The sequence below is a fragment of the Colius striatus genome, chromosome 1, assembly GCF_028858725.1.
Source record: "Colius striatus isolate bColStr4 chromosome 1, bColStr4.1.hap1, whole genome shotgun sequence".
Lineage (NCBI taxonomy): Eukaryota > Metazoa > Chordata > Aves > Coliiformes > Coliidae > Colius > Colius striatus.
Window position 1 is genome coordinate 11,563,627 of NC_084759.1, and position 23,503 is coordinate 11,587,129.

At 41.0% G+C, this 23,503-nt stretch overlaps 1 protein-coding gene across 2 annotated transcripts; it reads right to left on the reverse strand.

Annotated features, from left to right (window-relative positions):
- Positions 1–5,239: 5,239 nt before the first annotated feature.
- On the reverse strand, positions 5,240–21,615 carry CCDC82 (coiled-coil domain containing 82). 2 transcript variants are annotated; one of them, XM_061991631.1, is made up of 8 exons: positions 21,497–21,528; positions 20,357–20,912; positions 19,550–19,769; positions 18,308–18,400; positions 15,926–16,050; positions 15,190–15,360; positions 8,398–8,583; positions 5,240–7,831 (listed from the first exon to the last, which is right to left on the reverse strand). In XM_061991631.1, exons 2-8 carry the CDS (start codon positions 20,903–20,905, stop codon positions 7,766–7,768), a joined length of 1,410 nt encoding a protein of 469 aa, XP_061847615.1. In that variant the 5' UTR covers positions 20,906–20,912; positions 21,497–21,528; the 3' UTR covers positions 5,240–7,765. The 2 variants fall into 2 exon arrangements, with proteins under 2 accessions (XP_061847615.1, XP_061847621.1); XM_061991637.1 differs by lacking the exons at positions 5,240–7,831; positions 8,398–8,583; positions 21,497–21,528 and adding an exon at positions 21,533–21,615 and having other exon boundaries at positions 14,897–15,360.
- Positions 21,616–23,503: the final 1,888 nt, after the last annotated feature.

A 23,503-nucleotide genomic window follows, 5' to 3' on the forward strand; every position in this document is an offset into this window, starting at 1 on the left:
AAATGAATCCCTGGACGAAGGAGATCTCCCTCGGGAACGAGTGAGACTTGGCAGGTTTATTGATTTTATTTTATTTCGGGGGAGGAGGGGGGAGGTTATTCCTTGAAGTGGAAATTTAAGGCATTGCCGTGCTGGGCGGCACAGAGAAATCCCCCGGCAGACCGAAAAGCTCGGAGATTTGGCGGAGTGGCTTTTGGGTGGGTTTGCTGGGTTTTTTTAAAGTCTTTAGTAAATGTGCAAATAAAGAGCCGGGGAAGGAGGAGAGGAGGAGGAGGAGGCGGCGGCTCGGGTTAGTTTAGTCTTTGTGCTTTCTCGTTCTCTCGCCCGCTCTTTGCTGGCCACTCTTCGCTTTCTTACTGTGTCCAAATGTCTGCCGCTGAATTGTAGTTCCTCTAAAAATTCTTAAGAGAGATGGATCCCCGAGTCCGGAACAATGTCAGTCAGTGGACTTCCAGACCACGCTGCGCCTTCGTTAATCCAGCCACTGGATAAAATCCGTCTTGCTTTCAGTGCTTATTTCCCCCCTTAGTAATAAAGCAGCAAGATACGAACGCAGGCAAAGAACTCCTCTCGCGTACTTTCCCTTATACTCCCAGATATTGAGTAGTTTCAAGTACAGTTTCGAGAAAACACGGGAAAATTATTTAAAAGCCAGCCCCTCTTGAGACAGCAATTACAAACGGAGAGTTGCACTTACAAACTTCCAGCATTTTGCACCCCGAACAGTCCAGCCACTTTTCCTTTGTGTTTTTGTATATCCCATCCCCGACGCGCCGGGCGGGGGGTTGCCGGTGGGTTATCGGCGCTGTCTCCGCCGGACTCTGCGGCCGCCGCCGGCTGCCTGTCGCCGCTCCGTGCGGCGGTGCGCGGAGCGGAGCGGTGCGGGCGGGTTGGCGGTGCGGGGCGCTGCGGGGGCGGGAGGCGGGTGTCACCGGCAGCGCGGCCGGGGAGGCCGGGGCGAGGCGCGGAGCCTCCCAGCGGCCGCGGAGGGGAGTCGGGCCGCCGCTCCCCGGGAGGTATTTGCATGGGAGTGAGCCGAGGAAATCCCCTTTCCCCCGCCGCGCTCTGTACCTGGGTGCCGGGCGGGCGTTGCGCCGCTTGAGCAGCCGCCGAGGAGCGCAGCCTCCCGCTCTCCCTCCCCCGGCGGCGAGAGCTTCAGGCGAGTACGAGGGAGTTCTCAAATAAATCACGGCGGTGCGCTCCTCTACCAGCTGGATTTCTCTGGAACAAACGGTAAAAAAACAAGCATTGCCTTCTAGGGCGCTCTCATGCAGGAGACGAGGGCACGACACGAGGTCAGCCTCGGGATGTGGGAGCTCCGGGCTCCGACATGAGCTTCTTGGGTGTCCGAGGCAAGCAACACAGCGCCTGCACTTCGGCTCCTCCTCGAGAAAGCCACAGCCTCAGTGCTACTCTCACTCAGTTCCTCTGTTTGGAGCGGGAGGGGAGGGAGGGATGGGGTAGCAGGAATCAACAGCAAGGTCTGGCCTCTGGTACTGGCCTTGCTGCAACGGGCAGCTGCCAGGTTCTGCGTGTTGCTCCAGGTGAGCAATATGCTGTTGTGTGCTACCCTAGCTGTGTTATCCAAATTCACAAATACCTACTTGGGAATAAAAATGGCCCCCAAGCATACAGAGACACATCACTTGCTGGAAAACCTTGAAGGTGTTTTGGGACTGTACAGTCTGTAGTAAAATGGTGCATCATCCCATTTAGTTCTGCAGTGGGTCCAGTCAGAAAAATGTACAGATTTCATCACAACATTAAGCTGAGGATGAGGAGGAACTAATGATAAGCCTCGTGTGTGGCTTTATCCTCTTCCAAGTTCACACACGTAAATGCAGCATTGGATATATGGGAACTGTGAAAGCCCATGCTTTTGTGATTCCCATCTCCTTCATGTTGCAAGAACCATCCATATGAGTGTCCAGGATTTCCAGCACATTCAGACCCATGTTTACCCCAAACAAATACTTTGATTCTTTGTTGAGGGACCAGGTATGTTGAAGCCGGGTTTGGGGATGTGCAGCCTTCAGAAGAAGGCACTGTTGCTATCAGGAAAAAAGGGAAATTTTTAATCTGTGCTTGAACGACTGAGGAAGAGCAGGTTATTATTTGATACATCATGGAAGTGTACATATGTGGAGAATAGCTGTCTGTCAGAGTTGGAAAACAAAATGCAGCTTTACTGTTTGCAAAATAATGTTTGTAAATATAGCTTCAGGCCTCGCTAGGGCTATAATTCGTTCTTTACAGGTCAGGTGTCACTGCTGTGTTTAGAAGGGTCAACCACGGCGTGTGCGTGTAACAGTAACACATGAAAGGTGTTTTAAACCAAGTCTTGGCTGAGGTTTTCAAAGTTGCTGACGGAGCAGAGTCAGCAGTGCTGCTCCAGACACTAGGGTCTCTCTTACAAGGTTTTGTAGAACTCAGAGGATGATCTTTCAAAACAAAGACTTTTGGAGTTTTAACTTGAGATGTTTAAGAGTCGCTTTTTGCCAAGCGGCGTGTCCCGCGTTTTGTGGTTTAACAGGTCCGTCTCTGGGCGAGCGGCAGCCCCGGGCGCTCCGCATGCAGCCAATGCTGCCCCCGGCGTTTCAAAGGAGGAAGCACTCGATATCATCTCTCGGCTCTCCAGTTAGTCTGCAAGCCCCTGGCCAATGTTACCAGCCCCCGGACACCGCTATCGGTTTTGGTTTGGCTAGTTGTCAGTTTGCTTAAAAGCAAACGGTTCTTAACATCATCATTACATCACTTTCGATTCAGGCATTCTAATAAACATACACACGATAAAACATTACCAGGTCCTGAATAATCAATTACTTATTTTCTTTCTGCCTAAATTAAATTGTGATTTTTTTTTACATGTTTGTCCAGCTTTACACATTGTGTACAGCTCACATGAGCTGTCACGCTTGAGCATTTTTTTTCTGTGTGAGTTCACTACTGCTGTCAAATCTCTGAGTTCCCTACGTGGGCAGCCCCTTCCAGATGAGCAAAGGACTGACATGTGCTGGGGTCACAGCCAGGAATTCTCACCATAGACGTCCCGTTGTACTAATAACTTTCAAAAAAATGGAACAAAAAGACCATGCTGAACCTATGTTGCTTAAAAATCTGAGGACATGCTGAAATGGGGGCGCAGACCTCCTTAATCTGTGTGTAGAAATCACATATCAAATTACTCCAAAGTTCTGTTAACTCCACCGGAACAGAACATGCTTAGTATCAGTCCTGTGGGGGATTTTGCAAACTGGAGCCTTGAAGTTTCAGCCATTTCCATTATTTGCTTTTCAGTAAGGGGTTTTTGTCCATTTTGAATGACTACAGTTACATATACACTTATTCCCCAGGGTCTTCCCAGCCAGGCAGGCTTATGGACCATGCCACTCACCTGGTAAACTGTTCCACTTTGGAGCAGAATCTGACTGCATGGGAATCAGTTTTCCTGTCCTTAAATTTTGGGCACAAGGTGTATGCAATTATTGCTCTGTTACACTGTAAAATAAACCATCTTGAACACACTGATTTTTTAAAAATTAAGTATATAATCCCTGGAGCTTTCTAAAGTCACTGTGTCTACGTATTATTTCATAAACAACAGGGGGAAAAAAACCCAACAAACAACAAAACAAAACTGTGCCATCACTTATTCTCTAGAAAAATACCAAATTTCATATCAACTCTTCAGGGAAGTGGGGCCACTAAAGGGTTTACTATCAGGCTCTGTCCATACCATCTTACATCTTTCTCCTGTTGTTCCTTGGCTGGTAGATGATACTTTCTTGCATTCTTTTGTCAAACTTCTAAATTTGGCTCAGAAATTTGTATTTCTCAAAGCAGAATCAGAAAGTCAACTTTACAATGTCTGTGCTGTGTGAGCTGGATATTTCTCTCAGAGTGGTGTTGTATTTACATGTGTTTATCTAACACACCCACTCTGTTTATCCAGGCAGACTTAAAGAAGGATAAAACTACAAGTCTTTATTTATCCAAATAAAAGTAAACTAGAGGAGTTAAGCATGGGAATTGCCTTAATTGCCTGCTGAACTGCTAGAAATAACTGTTTTTTAGAAACAGGAGAAGCTCTCACTGTTGAAAAAAAATGACATTAAGAGCTCTCTACTGTTAGCCAAGTTTACCATCCCATTTGATCCCCAAATGACTTTCTAAAACCTGAGGGACATGAGAAGAAAAGTGGACACGGAACACAGGCTGAATGGGCTGTTTCTCCTGGAAGTCCTTCCAACTAGTGAGCCTGATTCTGTGCACAAATACCTCCCGTGATCTTTATCATTATCACAGGCTCTGGTTACAGAACTCAAACTTACAGCAGATTATTGAAACATTACAGGAGATAAAGTAGTTTCCAAGTGTGATCATTAATCACCAAGCCTAATCACATATTGTGCTCTCTTCATTGTTCCACTAAGACAGGTACTTTATCTTAATTAGAGCTACTACTTCAACAATTAACACTGAAGACAATTAAAAATGTCTAACCAGAACCAACATTAGATTCTCTCACCCTCTAACTCCACTCAAATTCCACTGACCAGATTTCTGACTGCTCTCATCATTAGGTATTGGCACAACATTTTTCTGCTAGAAATACTCTTACTGAGCATTTCTATATATAGAAAGTCTCAGGGGGTAGGAGTCTTCTTCATACTTCCTGCTGTACAAGTACTAGCATTTACAGCCTGTCCTGGAAAATCTGATCTAAATTTTTACATATGTGGCTCTTCTAAACAATCATTTATTTCCCTGTGCTGAAGACAAATGTAAACATGATGTAACACTTCACATTCTCTGCCTTGTAGAAACTCTTCAGGTAAAGCAACAGCCACTAAAACGTTACCACTTCCTCCAATTGCAGTGAGCTGAGTATCAAAGTTTGAGAGGCTTTACAAACACAAACATTCTATCGGCCCCTGCCAAGCCAAAGCAACTATAAGTCTCCTACTGAAATAGAGTAAGCGATTCTAGGCATTTTCTTAGTCCAACTGGTGATGTGACAGACACGATCAATAAACCTAAGGAGTCCCTTTCTTCCAAGAAACTCTGACAGGATGGTTTTGTATCGCTGTTTGAGACAGGAAAACATAGATCTGGAAAAAAATGCCTGCAGGAACAGGAAGTAGACAGATGCTTTTTAGGTGAATTAAGAGGTAGTGAGAAACATGACCTTAGATGTGGCAAATACAGATAAAACTCATCACTGAGACCATTTGCCAGTTTTAATTTTCAGTCAGAACGTATGCATTCTTGAGATATTATCAGTAATCAGAAAGCCCAAATCCCCCAATCTATTTTGTTTTTTAACTTGGTAGCCATCACTTTAAATGTGGCAAAATGAGAAATTGACCATTCGTTTTGACAGCAAAATTAAAAAATATAGTCTTGAGAGTTTTCAGAAAATTCAGAAGGCAGCAGAATTCAAACCAGCCAGGAAGGCTCTGAGAAGGTGTACTCTGTTATCTGGTACAAAAGTCATTTATTTCTTAGAGGTTTTCCTTTGTAAGAATGAAGTTACACCAAACATAAATGTTATTTTATTATTCTAGAGAATCAAACAAATCATACAGAGACTTTGTTAATAGAAAGAAGTCGGGCATCAAGGGGCACTGCTTGTCCTAAAAGGGGTATATTTGAGATGGATTCCTGAGTGCTTTTAAATTGATGAGTGTGCTGCCACCAGTATTCCCAGAAGAACGAGGCTGAAGAAGAATATAGAAGATTTCCTTCAGTTTTGGTAACCAGGGAGACAGGTGTGAGATATAGCAAATCTCAGAATATTTACATATCTCACTCACAGTGAAGGTATGGAAATAGTATCTCAATGTAAGTTTACTTCAGAGTAAGTCTGAATCTGTTTAGTGGGATTTTTCATCTTGGTTTGTAAGTCTTGTCTCTGTATGAAGTACAGGGAAGAACGGATGATATTAGCCCACTCTAATAGCATCTAAACTGTCATAGAATTTCAACTTAAAATATAAGCAGTTTGTTTCTTACAGTGAATGCTGGGAAGAGGGTACTGACAAAATCAAGCTCCTGTGGAAAAGAGCCCACAGACACTGACCACTAAGCAACACCCCTGGCAGCCACAAAAGACTAATAAGTCTGTGCATACAGCAGTATGTAGGAACAAAACCCTGCACTTTGCCTCTTCTTATAGGCTACATCATCTTATATGCAGCACAAAGTACAGGAACAGAATCACAGAATGGTCTGGGTTGGAAAGCACCTTTAGAGATAATCGAGGCCAGGGATGTCTTCAACCTCTCCAGGTTGCTCAAAGCCTTGTCCCATGCGACCTCGAAAACTTGCAGGGATGGGACATTCACAGCTCCTCTGGACAAACTGTTCCAGTGTCTCAACATCATCATCATGAAAAAATTTCTTCCTTATGTCCATCTATACCTACCCTCTTTCAGTTTAAAACCATTGCCCCTTCTCCTGTCACTACAGCTCTTAATAAAAACGTGTCTCCATCTTTCTTATAAGCTTCCTTGTACTGGAAAGCTGCTCTAAGGTCTCCTCAGAGCCTTCTCTCCTCCAAGCTGAGCAACCCCAACTGCCTCAGCCTGTCTCCACAGCAGAGGGGCTTCAGCCCTCTAATCCTGTCTGTGGCTTCCTCTGGACCAGCTCTGGGTCCACGTCCATCTTATGTTGGGGCTCCAGAGTTGAACACAACTCTGCAGCTGGAGGTCTCAGCAGAGCAGAGCAGAGGGGCAGAATCCTCACCTCTGACCTGCTGCCCACACTGCTTTGGATGCAGCCCAGGGTACAGTTGGTTTTCCGGGCTGCAAGTGCACATTGCTGGGTCATGTCTGTTTTTTCAGAATAGACAATACAGTACTCAACCCTTCCTAATTCCTCAAAAATCTACTCCTCTGGCCCCATAGAACTCTGATTTGGGCTTCATGTAATTCAGGTAAGCCATGCATCATGATTCTGAGTAACTTTTTGTTAAGTTACACAGGAAGAATTCTTGCTTATTGCAACATGGCAATATTAATCCATTCTCTAAATTTTTTAGTTACTGCAAGTTGCGTCTATTATGTTTGCACAACATAATTTGATATTTAAATTAATCTCAGTAAATTGCCCCAGCTGCTTATCAGAGACAGCACTGTGGGCCCAAGTGTTCATTTGGATGGCTAAGCCAGACTCAATCTGTATGACACCTGTAAAAAGACGGGAATGACTACTGTGCTGCCAGTGTAGCCAAGACTGCAGAATGTTTCCTCTGTTGCCTTGCAACAGTCTATACCAATTCCTTGGGAGTGAAACAGATCTTTGCATTTGGGTCCTGTTTATTATAAGTATCATTCTAAATGGCTGGACTTACTTGCATATAATGAGCAACAAGGTAGGTAAGATGAAAGTTGTATGTTCTTTTATAATATAACCTTACCTTTCCAAATATTCCTACTTCAAAAGGTCTCAGCATCTCCTAACTTCCCTGCAATGCAGCTCAAATAGGTGGAAGTTTTATTTCACAAGTAAACGGATATTGAGATATTATTTTTTCAGAAGGAAACTTGAAGTGACCTATGCAGTAAGACAGGAAGGACTGATTTGGTAAAACTTCAGGTTATTGTTGACATAGATGAGAAAAAAAAAGATACAGCACATTCTCAAACAGTAGTATAACACAGCCTAAAAAGAATCTTGAAGGCCAAGTAGAGATAAGGTGCATGCAGGTAAAACAGGCCATTCAAATTTTTACAAGATGTCTTTCAAAGAGCTGTATGACCACTTAATCCATTTTCTCCTCTTGGAAACTGTCTGCATCATTCATGTAGTCTTCAAGATTGTTATATCTCTGCAAGTAAAATCAAACCTGTATTATTTTATCAATGTTTAATAACTGAATTACCTAAAGACTGCCTTTCCTTTTCCTTCAATACATTAACAAGCATGCCAAAATCAATTCAGAAGCAACGATATCTGAAAGCTTGCTAAATGCAATTGTACTAGGAGTCATCTTAAAATAGTTCATAATGTGTTTCTGAATAATTCAGAGTACTGCAGCATAAACAGAAGGGTAAAATATTCTTTGAGGCTTGTGGCTCATGTACGTGATTCCAATCTTTCTAAGTTACAGCTTGAGTTTGTTGTGTTGCAGCTTTCAAATGAAACAGGAGCCTGCCCACCACAGCCCAGAGATCACGCAGCTGCCAAAAGGCTTCATGTCAACAGCCGACACAAGCTCTCTGTGAATGCAGCAACATTCCACTGTTGGAGAGACTGCCTCAGCAGCAGGGGAGGAATGGCTAAGCTGAGTTACATTATTGAAGCCCAGTAATTCAGAACTGATCAACTAAAGCAGACATTTTATTGCAGCTTTTATCTGCTTGGAAAAGGATACGTCGAGTAACTCAGTCATACCTTCTGAATCCACCCACTGTCTTCCAGCTGGCTGAAAAGCCGTGCGACTGTGTCTTTGACTGGTTCCTCCACAACACCATCCAACTTGGTAATGGAGCTGCAATCCAAATACAACTTGTATTTGAAGTGCTTCAGATTATGATAAACTCTTGTCCGATTTGCACACACCACGCCAACCTTCAAAACCTAGGCCAAAGGGAACAAATCACTCTCTCTGATACAACTGTGATTATCCTGACAATACAAAGAATGTCAAAGTCAGTTTAGAAAGATTTTTTTGCATGATGAAATAATCAGAATGACACTCCATGCATCAAATCAGCACAAAACAACGTTGTTTCCACAGTCACGGCAGAACATTTTTTGAACAAGCAGGCAGCTAGCAAGTCTCTGCAGTGGCAGCTTATCAGTACGGTTTTCTTGCAAACACAGCCACGTTTATAATTGCCAGTATCTCTCCTATCTCCCGGTGGAACTTTGTTACAAAACCACTAACATTTTAGACAACTCTCATGTTGTGAAAGCAGAGGAAAAGAAATCACTTGATTACTTTTGCTTAACATGTAGTACTTCCTAGGGACATTAAATGCCAGTTCCAGCATTTTGTAGACTGAATAAATATTCAATATTTCTTCAATAAATACATACAAATACATATAGACCTATGCTTAGAAACGTATATTTAATAAATATGAAGAGAGACTGGATTTCATAAAAATAAAATCTGAAATCCGAGGTGTTATACCATGCAAATGTTAATCTGCAATTGTCTGGGAAATACAGCTAGGCCCTAATGCTGGACAAACCAAAGCCTCTGCCTCTCCCACATATCACCAGTTTTACTTCTACAGTTTCCACGCAGACAAGACAGAATTGTGTTATTTAACAGTTTTCTTTACAGCAGTATTTATAGATAAACAAATGGTAAATGTTCATGTAAATACATAATCAGAGGAGGGATTAGATTCATTATTATCTACCAGCATTCACATTAAACACAGGCAAGTATTTGCATGTGTCTTGAACTCAGATCGTATACAAAGATGTTAAGCAATGAAAGTGTTCAACTGAAAATACTGAGTAATGTATTGGTTACAAGGATCTTTGGTAATCCTAAAACTTCACTAAGAGGATGTGAAACTGGTAGTGTGGGGAGGAAGAAAGAGTCAAAGTTCATTGGCATTTAAGGACATGCTGCCTGTCACAAGAGTAAGTTTTGTTCCATTTCTACAAAGGATGTAGTTCAAGTACATGCAAAGGCAAATCAGAAGAGGAATCTATCCCCTGTAAATGACCCACAGGTGCACTGACCACTACTCCACAGAGACAAAGTCGATCAGGACAGAAACCTACATCTGACTGGTTTTCAGAAGTCAGGTTTTCTACGTTCAAAAGGAACATAATTAACACCTATGTCAAGAAATTCAGCTCCTGATACATACAGGAGAAACTGATTCAGTTTTAATGAAAAAGAACATCCCATATCAACTTATCCTTCAAGGACAACATTGTTTTGGACTGATATCTTGTCACACTTTTGTAACATACAGGTAAATGTCTAAAGGTCAAAGTTCCTTACATCAGTACTGCAAGCTTCAGTCGTATTGCTATTTCAGATTACACGCACGTGTAACAAGAAGCAACCATGTTATGTGTTGCACAATGATTTCTGAGCCACAACAGTGAAATGCTTTTTTGCCACCATTGGTGATAATCTGAATACTCTGTTAAATTATGAGAAGGTTAAGTTTTAGTTAACTCTTACAACCTGCATTTTCAGGAATCTTTGCTGAATGCATGACCAAATGTTTGCATATATGAGCAGTTTGCTCAAATATCCGACCTACTTGCACAACATAGCACTAGCAGTGTCTACTGGCAGTGACAGTAACAGAAAAGCACATTTACAAAGATGACATCAACTAAATTTATATTCATCTGTATTACTTATATATTTCCTTAAATAGATTAATATATTTAATTTCTTAAATCTATTAACCAGCAGCTCAACTTACAGAAACAGAAATAATATCAGTGAAGTCAAAAGAGATGCACTCAGGAGAACTTTTGCTCTACCTATAGTAGATGGTTATTAACTGAATTTTTAACCACACTAGAGATAAAAAAAATCCTTGTAATTCCCTACTGATCATATACGTGTACCTGTATCCAGCTTCATTTTCTACTCTCCCCAAAACTGACACAGCAAGGCTTGTGCTTGGTGCTATAAGTGCTCCTGAAGTGCCAGATCTCCCAACCAATGCACAACCTTGATTCACTCAAATTTTAGAAGTACCATTTCCAATACTGAAACAATCATGAACTGAGATGAGATGTGTCATAGAGCATTTAATAACTTTTCAAGTATCCCAATCAATGAAGTTTGGCATCTGGAGCTTTATGTGATGTAAAATAGGGAGATATCATCTTGCACCAAACCGATGGCCCAGTTCTTTCCCTGTGACAGCACCCAGCAGGAAGTACTTAGGAAGTTAGTAGAAGATGCAGGACGAACATCTGAATGATCATAACATGACCATCCAGCAGTTTAGACAGTCTGTATTATTCCAACTACTATGTTCCATAGCGTGGAAGAAGCTTCCCCAAGAACCTGTCTAATCCCTTTTTGTACCCACTGACACTTTTCGCTTCCAAAATTATCTTGTGGCAATGAGTTTCATAGTTCATTCATGTGCGAGGTGTAAAGTATTTCTAAATTGGAAAAATGCCAGAGGCAAATAGCTAACTAACACATAATGTAATTATGTATTGTGTTTTTAAAGCAAGAAAGAGTGTCTAAAAATACAAAGCTATTTCAGAATGCAGCTTTGGAAAGAATCTCAGCACTGTACTCATTCTAATTTTTTCCTACCACAGTTCTCAGTGACTCTGTCCTAATGCTTAACTTATCTACTCAAGCTGGCCCTATCAGCCAAAGTTGTGTTAAATCACTTTGTATGGAATGCAAGAGCACAGCCTGACAATAGCACAACATGTAGTGACTGAATCCATGTCCTTTAAATATGATTGTAAGCGGAAGTAGAACACCAAGACTGAGAGTAGAAAACAGTTTATAATCCAGGCGATGCAGGAGCAAAGTGTGAGGGGACACCTACACTTCTAAAGTATTTGATTCTCTCTGACCATGAAGGAATGAGAATTGGCAGCTATGCACAGAACAATCACTGCAAGCCTAAGCAAAACTAGAACAGCTGTTTCTCTTCTCTTTCTACTGGCAAAGCAGAATGCTTCAGAGATGAGAGAAAAGGAAAGTTTTATGCAGAAGAGGGTTGGAGGTCTGTTTTTGTTCTCTCCACATCCACTTTTCTTGGATATTTTCAAATAAAACTTTAGAAAATAGTCCAACTATGTGTTTGTATTCAATCTGATCTGCCAGTGCAAACTGCCTTCTCTTTCAATTAAGTTCTTCAAGTATGTATCTCTGTGTCCCTTTTTTCCTCCTTTATTTTCTCTCAATTGGCAAGACAAGTTGATCAACCATTGCCAGCAGAACTTCAAAGACCACTTGAGAACACTACCTTTAGCAGTTCAAATTACAGGTCACCAGAAGAAAGTTGCATTACAAAGGCACAATCAACAATGACTGGAAAGTGCTCAGTAACTCTCCAGGGTTTGTTCTACAGCTCTGAGCTATATTGAGCCTGCACGTCAGACATCTCACCAGATGCTGGGGTACACAGGATAAAAAAAAAAAGCTCTCATTTTCTACTGTTAAGCTGAAGAGGACAAAAATGAGCTAGCAAGTCAATTCAATATTCAGTAGGATATTTCGGACTTTGTTTTTAAAGTGAAAAATAGCCAGTGTTTCATGTAGGAGAACATCTGGAGAGCAGTGAGGAAATTGCTACTGTTATTTCCACAATTAAGCTCAAAGTTGAGTAAAGACTAAATTATTGTGCTAGTTCACTTATTTCTGATTCGGTAAGGTCCCATGAAAAACTGAAAATTCTTAAATTAGGGATCTACATTTAGAGACCCAGAGGTAAGGAAGAATAATAGCTGTATGATGGGCTGCAGTATCAATGCTAGTATGATTGCCATGGACTTGCTATCTTTCTGCAATAAACAAGGGGAAAAGCCTTGCTGGAAAAGCCTAGCTCTTGTGACTATCACGCACACATAGACTAGCAAACCAGAGTGTTGGCAGTTGCTGCTCAGAAGGGTCTGTCACCTATTTAAGAAAAACTGTGGCACAGATTTTTCCAGATTCTGCATTACATGTAGAACCCAATATGATGGCATACTGATAATCTCACTGACACCCCTCAAATCTCTGAGAATATTTGCAAAAGATCCAAACAATGTGGGCTGACTTTCAGTGAGGTGTTCTTCCAATATGATGAGGGCTTCACTTTATCTTTGTGTAAGAAATCATATTATACCACATTTCAAAATACATTGTAAATGTAACTTCTTCTGACACTTTTTTTTTAACTTTACTGTGAGGAACTTCAGCTGTATTCAAAAAAACTTTTACACCACCAAAGAAAAGGAATATACCTTCTACATCTCCTGAAAGGTAAGAAAGGCAAAACTTGGATATCACCTCGGTACACAACCATAGCATCTGTATTTTATATGTACAATTTGTTTGCTTTATCATATGTCATGAATTAGATTAATTAAGAAGGTCATATGTACACCAAAGGATAATATTTACTGGTAGCTGTAAATTTGAATGGAAGATCCCTAAATATTAGGAACACCCAGGTTCTTAACAGTCAAGGTCTTCAGATGTGAAATACAACAAAATTGACTGCTCATCCAAAATGACTGCCCAGTGAAACACGATGTAACAACACTAAACACATGTTCCATTCCAAAAATGCAATTTAATCCAAAATTGCCTAGGAGAGACAACTGAGTGAGAAAAACATACAAGATTACCTAAGTGGAAATGTTTTCCAGTTTGGACAAGTAGTGCTTATAACGCAATAACAAGAAAAAGACTCTGATAAAATACATCGAAGTAGTTAGGAACAAGTGTCAATGCAATTGACATGTCAAGATACTTTGTTCTGAGTGAATAGCTACAAGGGAAATACGAGATGTTAAAAAAAATCTGAAGAATGAAGCAGTATATTCTGACTAGGCTGTACTTGGACTATTAGAATGACAGTGGCACTACTGCAGTCAATGTTCTGACCTACAGCAAACAAGAACTGTTGGAGTGTGCTCTGATGCTCCAAATGCTAGAGGCATAGTAGACACACAATGATTTAAGCCTAGTGACCCGATGTACAACAAACCTTACTTGCACAGAAAACACAGCCATTCGATGAAGATGGTTGTCCATGATACAGAATGTTACTTTTATAATGTTTCTGGAAGCTAATCAGTGCAGGATTCCTGCTGGGAAAGTCTTAAGGGTGTTACATGCACATACAAAGGTAAAGGGCTTTCAAGTGACCTCGTTTCAGTGAAAAGGCATTCTGGTATTTAGAATATATGTAAATCTAAGGCAAATGTCATTCTTGATTTAAAGCCTCAGACTCCAACATACAGAGACAGGTTCTACTCAAGATTTTAAAAAGTCATAATATTTCTCAGGTACTTGGTGAAAACCACGAGTGCCAGGTATGTTCAGAACATTGGTTAGTCATGTAATTTCCTTAACACTGGTTTTCTTTAAGATATGCACCTGCTTCAAGCTTTTAAATCTTGTATTAAATATTCTATGACAAAAAAAAAATACATCACTTTACAAATCATGGATTCAACGCTCATATTAGAACTTTGGTTAGTACATGAATCTTCATGTGTGCTGACAGCCTCTTTGACAGTTTCAGAGTGCCTTTCCAAAGGAGAAGCATGCTGGTAGGATGGGTAGGATGCTGTGTACCTAGAGTTCCCTTCTTGCCCTGGATAAGACTCACACTGTAGAAATTGGAAGCAGAGGGAAAACGGAGGCAAATGTCAATTTTGACTTGAAGGCAAGTGTTATCAATGAACCCTATTGTATGTCTTAAGTCCTTCACCTTCTTTTATCATGAAGTCCAGCTGACAGTCTGGTACATTTTCTGGCTTACCACAGTGCAACCACGTGCTGCATCAGGTACTAATATTAAAGTGGCAGAAGTGAGGAGGAAACACAGAATCATAGAATTGTTAACAGTTGGAAAAGGTCTTTAAAATCAAGTCCAATCACTAACTTCACACTGACAGACCCATCACTAAACTAAACCATATCCCTCAGCACTCCATCTATGTGGTTTTTTTATATGTCTAGGGATGGTGGATCCACCACATCCCTGGACAGCATGTTCCAGTGCTTAATAACCCTCCCAGTGAAAAAGTTCTTCCTAATGTCCAATCTAAACCTCCCCTGGTGCAACTGGAACCCATTTCCTCATATTCCATCATTTGTTACTGGAGAGAAGAGACTGTACAACCAAAGGCCACAGAATAACATCAGCTTTATTTTCCTGATAAAAGTTAGATTTATTTGAGCATACCCTTCATTACCTCTTTCCCAACATTTAAGAAAGGATGAGGGGGTGCAGATGGAAATGCCTCAATTCATCCTTTGAGGTTTCATAGGAACTTCCTTCACAATTCCCAGCTAAATCAAAGACTATAGTTCTCTGAACTGCAAAATGGTCCTCATTATTTTAAAAATTAATAGGGTTTAGACATAGCACAGTAGCTTAATTCTTGCCTCTAGCATTATAACCATTAGCTGTGTTGACAAGATTTCTATTCTTTGTATGATTTTCTGTAACACTAAAGAAAGCTTAAAAACAATTATAAAGGGTGCTTGTTTGAAGTTACCTGCTTGTCTTCTGACATGAAGTCATCCGCTTCCAAAGTTCTACTATTATAAAGCTTTCCAGAGAGCAGTACATGAAACTTACAATATTGGTGAATTTCACAAGCTTGACAAAACATATTTTTTGTATTTTTCAAGATTATGCGAACATCTGGGTAACAGTCCACACGCTTCTGAAAAAGAGATTAACATTAAAACGTTAAAGAGCTTCCATAAATGGAAAGATGCCTCAAATAGGCTGCTAAGTACTCTGTACTCACACAAAATCAGTGTGAGAGAAACCAGAGATCCAAACATGAAGTCTTTCACCATTCAGTTGTGAACATACACATCTTGACTTCAGGTTGGATTTTTGTGAAGTAGTAGAAGGTTCATTATAAACATACTTCGTTATCTTTTTTGTGGGAGAAGGAAGAAATTTTATTGCAAGATTTAGCAAGTGACAAAAAAAATCCTCAAAAAGTCATCTGCTCAAGTTAGCAGGAGAAACTTTCAAATAACTGAGAATATCTTCTTGCTTGTTACCTGATTTTTTTAATCTGGTTATAAACACACAAAAGAATGAATAGCTGTAGTATCAAAACAAGTTACATAAGGTAGAAGAACAAGGAGTTTTTATTTTAAAAGTATACATAATTAGAGCAATTATTGTAGCTTTACTAAGAATTACATTATTAAAAAATACATCATTAATGTGATTTGTAGCCCACTTCACTACTTAAAATAGCAGCTACATACCTTGTATCGATCTTTCCAGCGACTTCTAGAGATTAAGTTCTCAAGACGAGGCTGAATGAAGCGGTCATCCAAATAATGAAGTGAGAGCAACATATCTTGTGCATACTTCTTTTGTCTTGTTCCATCTGTTCAGTGAGAGTCATTACTAATTACACCCTATACTGCACAAGTTTCTTACATAAAATTTTCAAGGGTGTTATGTTTCTGCATACTAAGAACTACGAATGATTTTAATAAGCTATTACTGAATATATTTGCTACTGGTACCCAAAAAAGTGATCCTTGAATCTCTGATAAACTGTTATATTTCATTGTTTTAAAAGTCTGTGTCACAAGAGGCACGCGAATAAACCCTACAATCAAGGCTAACGTGAAAAGCTGTCATTCTAAACAGAGACCCATTCACTCTATCCCATTCACAGAACAGAAAAAGGCGGTGGGGAAGTGTCTTGCTTTTTGTGCAGTTTATTTAACCTGTTCATAACGTGTAAGGGAGGACACTGCAATCCATGAAAACAAACTGCCCTCAGCCACTCCACAGCAGAAACTTTGACAACTCTCTTCCTCACTTATGAAGAGCACAGAGAAATTGACCTTTAAACTTCAACAGCACAGTCAGATGCAGCACATGTCAGTTAGCAGCACAAGTACTTCTAAATACTTAGGCAAAAAGAAATTAACAGGCATGAGAAGGAGTCAAACTACCAGTATTCCACAATAGTCTCCCAAATATGTGCTGGACTCCAGGAAGTAAACTGCAGTTTCATAGATGCAGGTCTGGACTTTCTTAGGTGCATGCTGTCTCGAGCTTTGGCAGGTACAGACACACTAATTAATTCAGCTACCTTCTCTAGTCTTTTACAGAATCACAGAATCCTAAGGGTTGGGAGGGACCTCAAAAGATCATCCAGTCCAATCCCCCTGCCAGATCAAGACCTCCTAGAGCAGATCACACAGGAACTCGTCCATGTGGGTTTTGAATGTCTTCAGAGAAGGAGACTCCACAACTCATCTGGGCAGCCTGTTCCAGTGCTCCCTCACCCTCACAGTGAAAAAATGTTCTAGCAATGCTGTTATGAAAGAAATAGAACTGAGAAGAACCACTGTCTATCAGGCTTTCTATATAAAGTCAATTAGTTGTCATCATTATAGCCACTACAATTACACTTAATTGTTTCTCTATAAATGCACATATTCAGTAATTCAGTTATACTAAAAGCTTGAAGAGGCTGTCCTAGGCCATACATTCACAATATAAAGCAAGTCTGAACTCTAATACTAAAGTAGCTGCTCTTTATTCAAACTAATTAAGAGATTCACTTCTATTAACTCAGAAAAATCCATTCTGTGTTATAAAATACACCTTTTAAAAGTTAGGCTATGTTTTTCATACAATATTCTTCAGAAAGACAGAAGACAACCTCCAACTCACCCACATAGCTGTTCTAGCGCCTTGGCAGTAAGTTGTTAGTTTTGTAAGAGCAGATACAATTCAAAATTGAAGGAAGCTATTACAATACAAATCTGGCAAAGTTTACTTATTACTTTTCACAACCTTGCTTTTACTTGGTTAAAGCAAAGCAAAACAAAGCTAACATGTGAAAGAACTAGAAGTGGTAGGTGAAAGGTTTTTTTAGCTCCAAGAATATGCAGATTGATTCTGAAGACTGGGGTGTATTTCAGTTTCTCCATTCCCATTAAGTTCCTGATGACTTCCTCTCTTTGGCAATTGCTGACTCCTCCCAAAACTTGACACTGGCAGTCCCCTCACTAATCCTGTCTTTACAGTGGTGCTGAAACTACATGTGAAGCTGTCATTGTGCTCCACTAAGTCAAATGCTAAAAGGCATTTCCTCAGCAAGAACAAGATAAGGAGTACTTACTGTGTCTGCAATGTACCTATCTGAAAGAACAGATTTTAACAGAAAAGGAGAATATAATAATAATAAAAAATGCAGATATGGAGTGATCTCCTTAACTAAAATCATTTATTACATGTCAAATTCCTCAGAAAAAGCTAGGGAGCATGCAACATTTTGACAAATCAACTGATCTTGCAACGTTTTCACTAAGATAGTGACTTTGAAATTAATTTTGCTTTCATGCTCGAAGTGTTACTACTGATCAGTGACACAGAAACACTTCCCTACATCACAGAATGCCTTCTTGGCTTAAAAGAATTAAAGTCTACACATTTTCCCAAGATTACTCTATCGTTTTCAGATAGATTCCCCCCTTCCAAAGTTAGAGAGCAGAAAAATCAAGAACAGATCTCAGGACTCACAGTCCTATACTCTAATCAGGAGACACATCCTTCTCTAGAATAACTGCCTTTGAATAACTGTGAATGCACTATTATATTATTTAGTGCAATTTACTTACCATATAACGAGCTCAGAAAAGTGTCATCAATTGCATTTATGAGGAAGGCCTTTACTATTCTTTTGAAGTGTACATAATGATCACAGCGAGATACTGAGAAGAAGAAATATAAATAGAGTTTACAAAGAAAAGAGAAGAAAAACGTAAGCAGTGTTACAAGTCATGTAAGAATAACTTGTCTTTTCCACCATTATTGTAAATCTAGAATTTTAAAGTAATTTAAATATGGGTTTTAAAATAATTTCAACGTACAACTTCCACATCTGTAAGACGTTGCCTTTAAATAGTGCTTCTCATCCCAATGATCTTAATGAATTCTAGCATCCTAAAGTCACACATCTTTTCAAAAGAAAAGCCTGCAGTAAAAGCAACAAAAACTAAAAGAAGAGAGTAATTTTTTCTATGAGTGGCAGGAAATAACGTAAACCAGAGAAGACCTGGCTTACAGGTCTTCATGGGGGTGTTTTGCCTGTTTTTTCTAACTTTCTTTCAAATATAAATAATTCTGTTCAGGTCTTTACTGGGGAAGATATACTAGAGATGCCTGTGCCTATCTACACTAGCACTGACCGTCCAGTCAGTATGTACTTGCTTCTGAACAATAAAACTTGTGAGAAGATAACTAGCATAAAGTTCTGTTTCAAGGCTCTCTGCTCCATCCAGATGCCAGATTTCATAAAATATCAACTTGAAGCATTTTCTGGCTTTGTGCACTTTAGCTGAAACTGACCAATGAATTCAGAAATGCGTACAGACAGTCCTGTGCTCCCAAGTCTCACAACCATGCAATAAAAATACATTAAAAAAAAATCCCAAGCCTCAAAACCCCAACACTTATGGCAATAACTTTACAGAACCCTCCAGAATAGAATTTGGCAGAATTAACACATCAGCTTTTAGCATGTATCACAAACTGGAGGATGATGTTTTTAGGTTTCCACAGGAATGACTGTATCACAGGTAGTCTATTTCATCCTAAATCAAACAAACTTAAAAAATCTGTGCAGTAGGGTTTTCCCTTCCTTCCCTCCAAATTATACCCTCTCTTTTTAACATACAGTAAGCCTGTAAAAGTTTACTATGGAAATCAGAGTACTTCCACAATAAATTGCAGCTTTTTAGAAACCTGCTTTTAAACCATTGTATCCTATTACGCAGTATTTGCATTTATGGTCCATTAATATTTATTACAGCACTACAAGCAAGTTATAGATACAGAACTGTCACTGATTTTCATCTTACAGTGTGGGACGTAGTGTGCCAAGAACTCGCTATTTGATGCATTTAGTTCTTTCTGTTGTGGCTGGTTCTCATTCTGTACATGCTCTGTGTTGTCATCATCATCATCTTCCTCTACTATGAAGTCTTTCAAGCTGTTGCTGTCAGTTTCACTACCTTCTATTGGTGTGAGAGGCAACTGATAGAGTGGATCCTCTTCTATTTCTTCTTCATCAGTAGAATCCTAATTTTAAAAGTATGTTTAACAGAAGAATTTTCAGTAATAGCCCTGGATAAGGGTTTTGATCTTCTAGTAACACCATTTGTTCAATTAGCACAACAAGTTACAAAAAACCACACCATTCTGTATTAGATAATTCAGCTTTAAATCAGCCACTCTTCAGTCTATTTGTAGGAATTAGGCTAACATAAAAACTCTTAAGTTACTTCTGCAGGTATTTTGCTCCTTGATAAGAATAATTTGACAGACCTCTCATGCATCTCTTCTTTACAGAAAGAGAAGAATGATAAAGAAGTTTTTCCTTTCTAACTACATAGTCACCCGTGTTCTAAGCTGCTCAGTCACCAGAGTGCCTGAAAAAGCAAATGAAAGGCAATTCTTAAGTCATCAGTGATTAAAATTAAACTTAAGATAAAGGTTTTCAGCAGTCAGTATTGTTACCTAGTTAATGAGGTAACTGTCAAAATGTGACAAAACTACCGATTTGTCATGACTCAAATCCAAAATAAAATAAATAAAATTTGACTGATTTTATCTATCAGTCTTCACCTTCCCCTTCTCCAGTTTAATTTCAAATATAAAATCCAGACCTCACAATTTCCACTGCTGTAGGATCTCTGAGCTGCTCTTTGTCTTGCAAGTTCTTTCAATTTTGTAAACACTTTCTGTTTCCTGTTGGTAGAAACGTTTTCTGTCAGGCAGGTTTTATCAGCTTGCGTTTCTTCAGAACTCTCATCTTCATCCATTATGCAGTGGCGTTTAGCAAAAACTTTTCTAACAAGTATATCACTGTCCTCACTTTCATCGCTGTCATACAAGACAGAGCTGCTCAACCTTTTACGCTTCCTAGGCATGATGCACTCGTCCTCGCCATCTCCTGTCTCTTCCTCATCATGACTTTTCTCTTCCTGATCTGAGAGGCTCTTCTTCCCAACAGTTTCATCTTTTTCATCCAGTTCATCTTCTGATGTGGTAGGCTCTTCCTCCTCAGAGGTACCTGAGGATTCGTCATCACTGTCAAGTATTATGAGCTCCCTTCTCGTACGTCTCCAGTCAACTCGGGATTTGGATGATGACAGTTCTGCTCCTGCTGTCTTATTTCGTGTTTCATATCTTCTGACAACTGTTTGTATCTCCATTGGAAGGCTAGGACAATTACACCAAAAGACAAATGGGTAAAACAATGCACTTACTACATTATGCCATTCAAAAACCCCAAACCCCTCCAAAAGTACAAAGGCATGCTTAGGACACATGCTTAGGACTGAACAATACCTTGAAAAGACACATAGAGAAATCAATCAGCACAAACCATAACTAAGCACATACACAGTAACTTTTGGAGACGATGTAGCTTACTCAACAAACGTAGAAGAGCAGAACTGCCCACACCTAGCGTGAATGGACTAGGAAAAACAGGTGTGAAGCACACCTACAGAGCCTATCATTCTCTCCAGCTGCGGAAGCCTAACGCACGGACAGTGAGCTTCCCTGCTCCCGAGCAGGAGCAGCGAGCACCTCCCGCTCCGGATCACCATGGGCAGGTCTCCCTCAGCAGCGCCCAAGGCTGCTGCCACCCCACAGCGGCTGGCGGGCCTACCCGCACCTGCCCGCCCCGCGCCAGGACCCGCCGCGGTAGAGGTGCCCGGAGGCTGCCGCGGCCCAGGCCCGGGCCAGCAGAGCTCATCTCGCCCTCCTACCCCGCGGCCGCGGCACACACAGCCCCCCACCTCCCGAGCAGTTCGCGCAGCAGCAGCGGCTTTTACCATTCCCGCTCCCGCGGCGCAGCGTCGGGGCCGCTGAGGAGACGCCGCCGGCCCGCAGCGCGCCGCCATTGGCCGCCGCGGCCTGTCACTCGCCCGCCGCGTTGTTGACGGAAGTGCAGGCGGGCCGCGGCCGGGCTCGGCGCGCTGGCGGGACTGAGGTGCCGGGTTCGAGTCCTGCTTCATCACGAGGCTGACCGCCTCGGCCCTGTCGGCCCGCCGGTACCCGGCGTCAGAGTGCGCCAGTTTAGTTGTGATCGTGGTTTTACTCGCCCTGGACGCATTACTGGAGAAAATCTGTGTGGGCTTGTGAGGTATGGGAGCTCACGGAAGGGGCTGATGGTGACCACTGCTGGTGGCTGCTCACCTGAGGACCTCGCTTTCAACAACCAAATGACAGGCGATGTGAAAGCAAGTTGTGGAGCTGTAGCTATGGGGATGTTTTGGGGGTGCCAGGCTGGGCCCCAGCTGGAGCAGAAATTGCAGCATTGTCCATGCTGAGGAAAACCTCTGCCAGTCCACTCGTTCTCTGTTGGCCTCTTGGAACAAAGCAATGCGTTCTTTGGTGTCTGTAAATCATGTTTTGGATATGGTGCCAGAACCTTTTCATTCAACAGTCAGTGGCAGGAGCATGCTGAGGGCTCTGGTTCTCTATAGTTCTTGCTATATCCATGTGGAAAATCAGGCTGGATGACACCTGTGTGACCTACTGTAGGTGGTCCTGCTCTGGCAGAGGAGTTGGACTAGATGGTCTTTCAAGGTCCCTTCCAACCCTTAAGATTCTGTGACACTGAGAAGTCCTACCAGTGCTGGTGCTCAAGGGGAGACCTGCCAGCTCAGCATGAGGCTCTTTTTCCTTGGTAATAGCGACTTTGCAGCATGCACTGAATGGCTGAGTGTGTGTGCTGGCGTCAGGTGGGGCTGGCCCTCATGTGGGAAACCCCAGAAATAGAGGTTAGGGCATGAGAGGTGACCTGAATGTTGTCTCAGTCACAGGGGAAAGTGGAGTATTGCTGAGGAAGAGTTTGGGAGATGGAGGGTACAATGAATTCATAAGGAAGTTGAACTACTTTCACTGCTCAAACAAGAACACATTTTGTGGAGCAGAATATGCAGGGAATTATTAACATCTACGATTATGAGCTTCTGTTGTTTTTCTGCTTAAAATGCCTATTGAACAAGATGATGGATTATGTTCAGAGCCAACACTCTTACAGATGCAGCTTAATAAGATTCATACTTTGCTCTGCTTGTCTTGGTCTGCTACTTTGGAACTCCTTCTGCTAATACTTTTGTAGTGTCTTAACAAAATCTTGCAAATGTGTTCCACAATTCGTTTTTTTAAAAAAAACTAGGTGATAGCAAAACCATAAGGAGAGGAAATACCTGGAAACAAAAAAGATTTCTTTCTCATCTTATTTGCATAGAAATGCTATGGATTTCACATTGCAAAGAAGTGTAGACAAGTGTTTATGTAGATGGTGCGTTGAATTTCCATCCAAATGTTTATACTGCAAGGAATAAAATGGCTATAATTCAAAGATTATATTGCATTAAGGGATTTATGGTCCTAGGTTGACATTTCTTTTAATTGCTTGACTTTTAAAGTCAGTAGGGGAAATCTTCTAATAAATAAACGGATCAGGGTTTGTCCAGGATTTAATGTTTCCTCCAAACTGTGTTGGAAGTTAACGTTTTGGGGAGGTGCTCTGTCCCTGGTATTCATCGCGGTTCTTGCTTCCAACGTCGCCACCTAGTGATAAAAAGCCCGAAGAAAAGCTTCTTCTAGTACTACCGTAGTACAGCAGACGGGAACTGAGTAATTAGCGTATTTGGTACGTTACTGAAGAAAAGGTATAATAAATATGTATTTTTACCTAAATGACATGAAGAGTTTCAGTTATGAATACTGACTTCTGAAGTACAGCTAAGAAGTTTTTCTTATGCATGATGCTGAAAGATCTTGATTTTTCT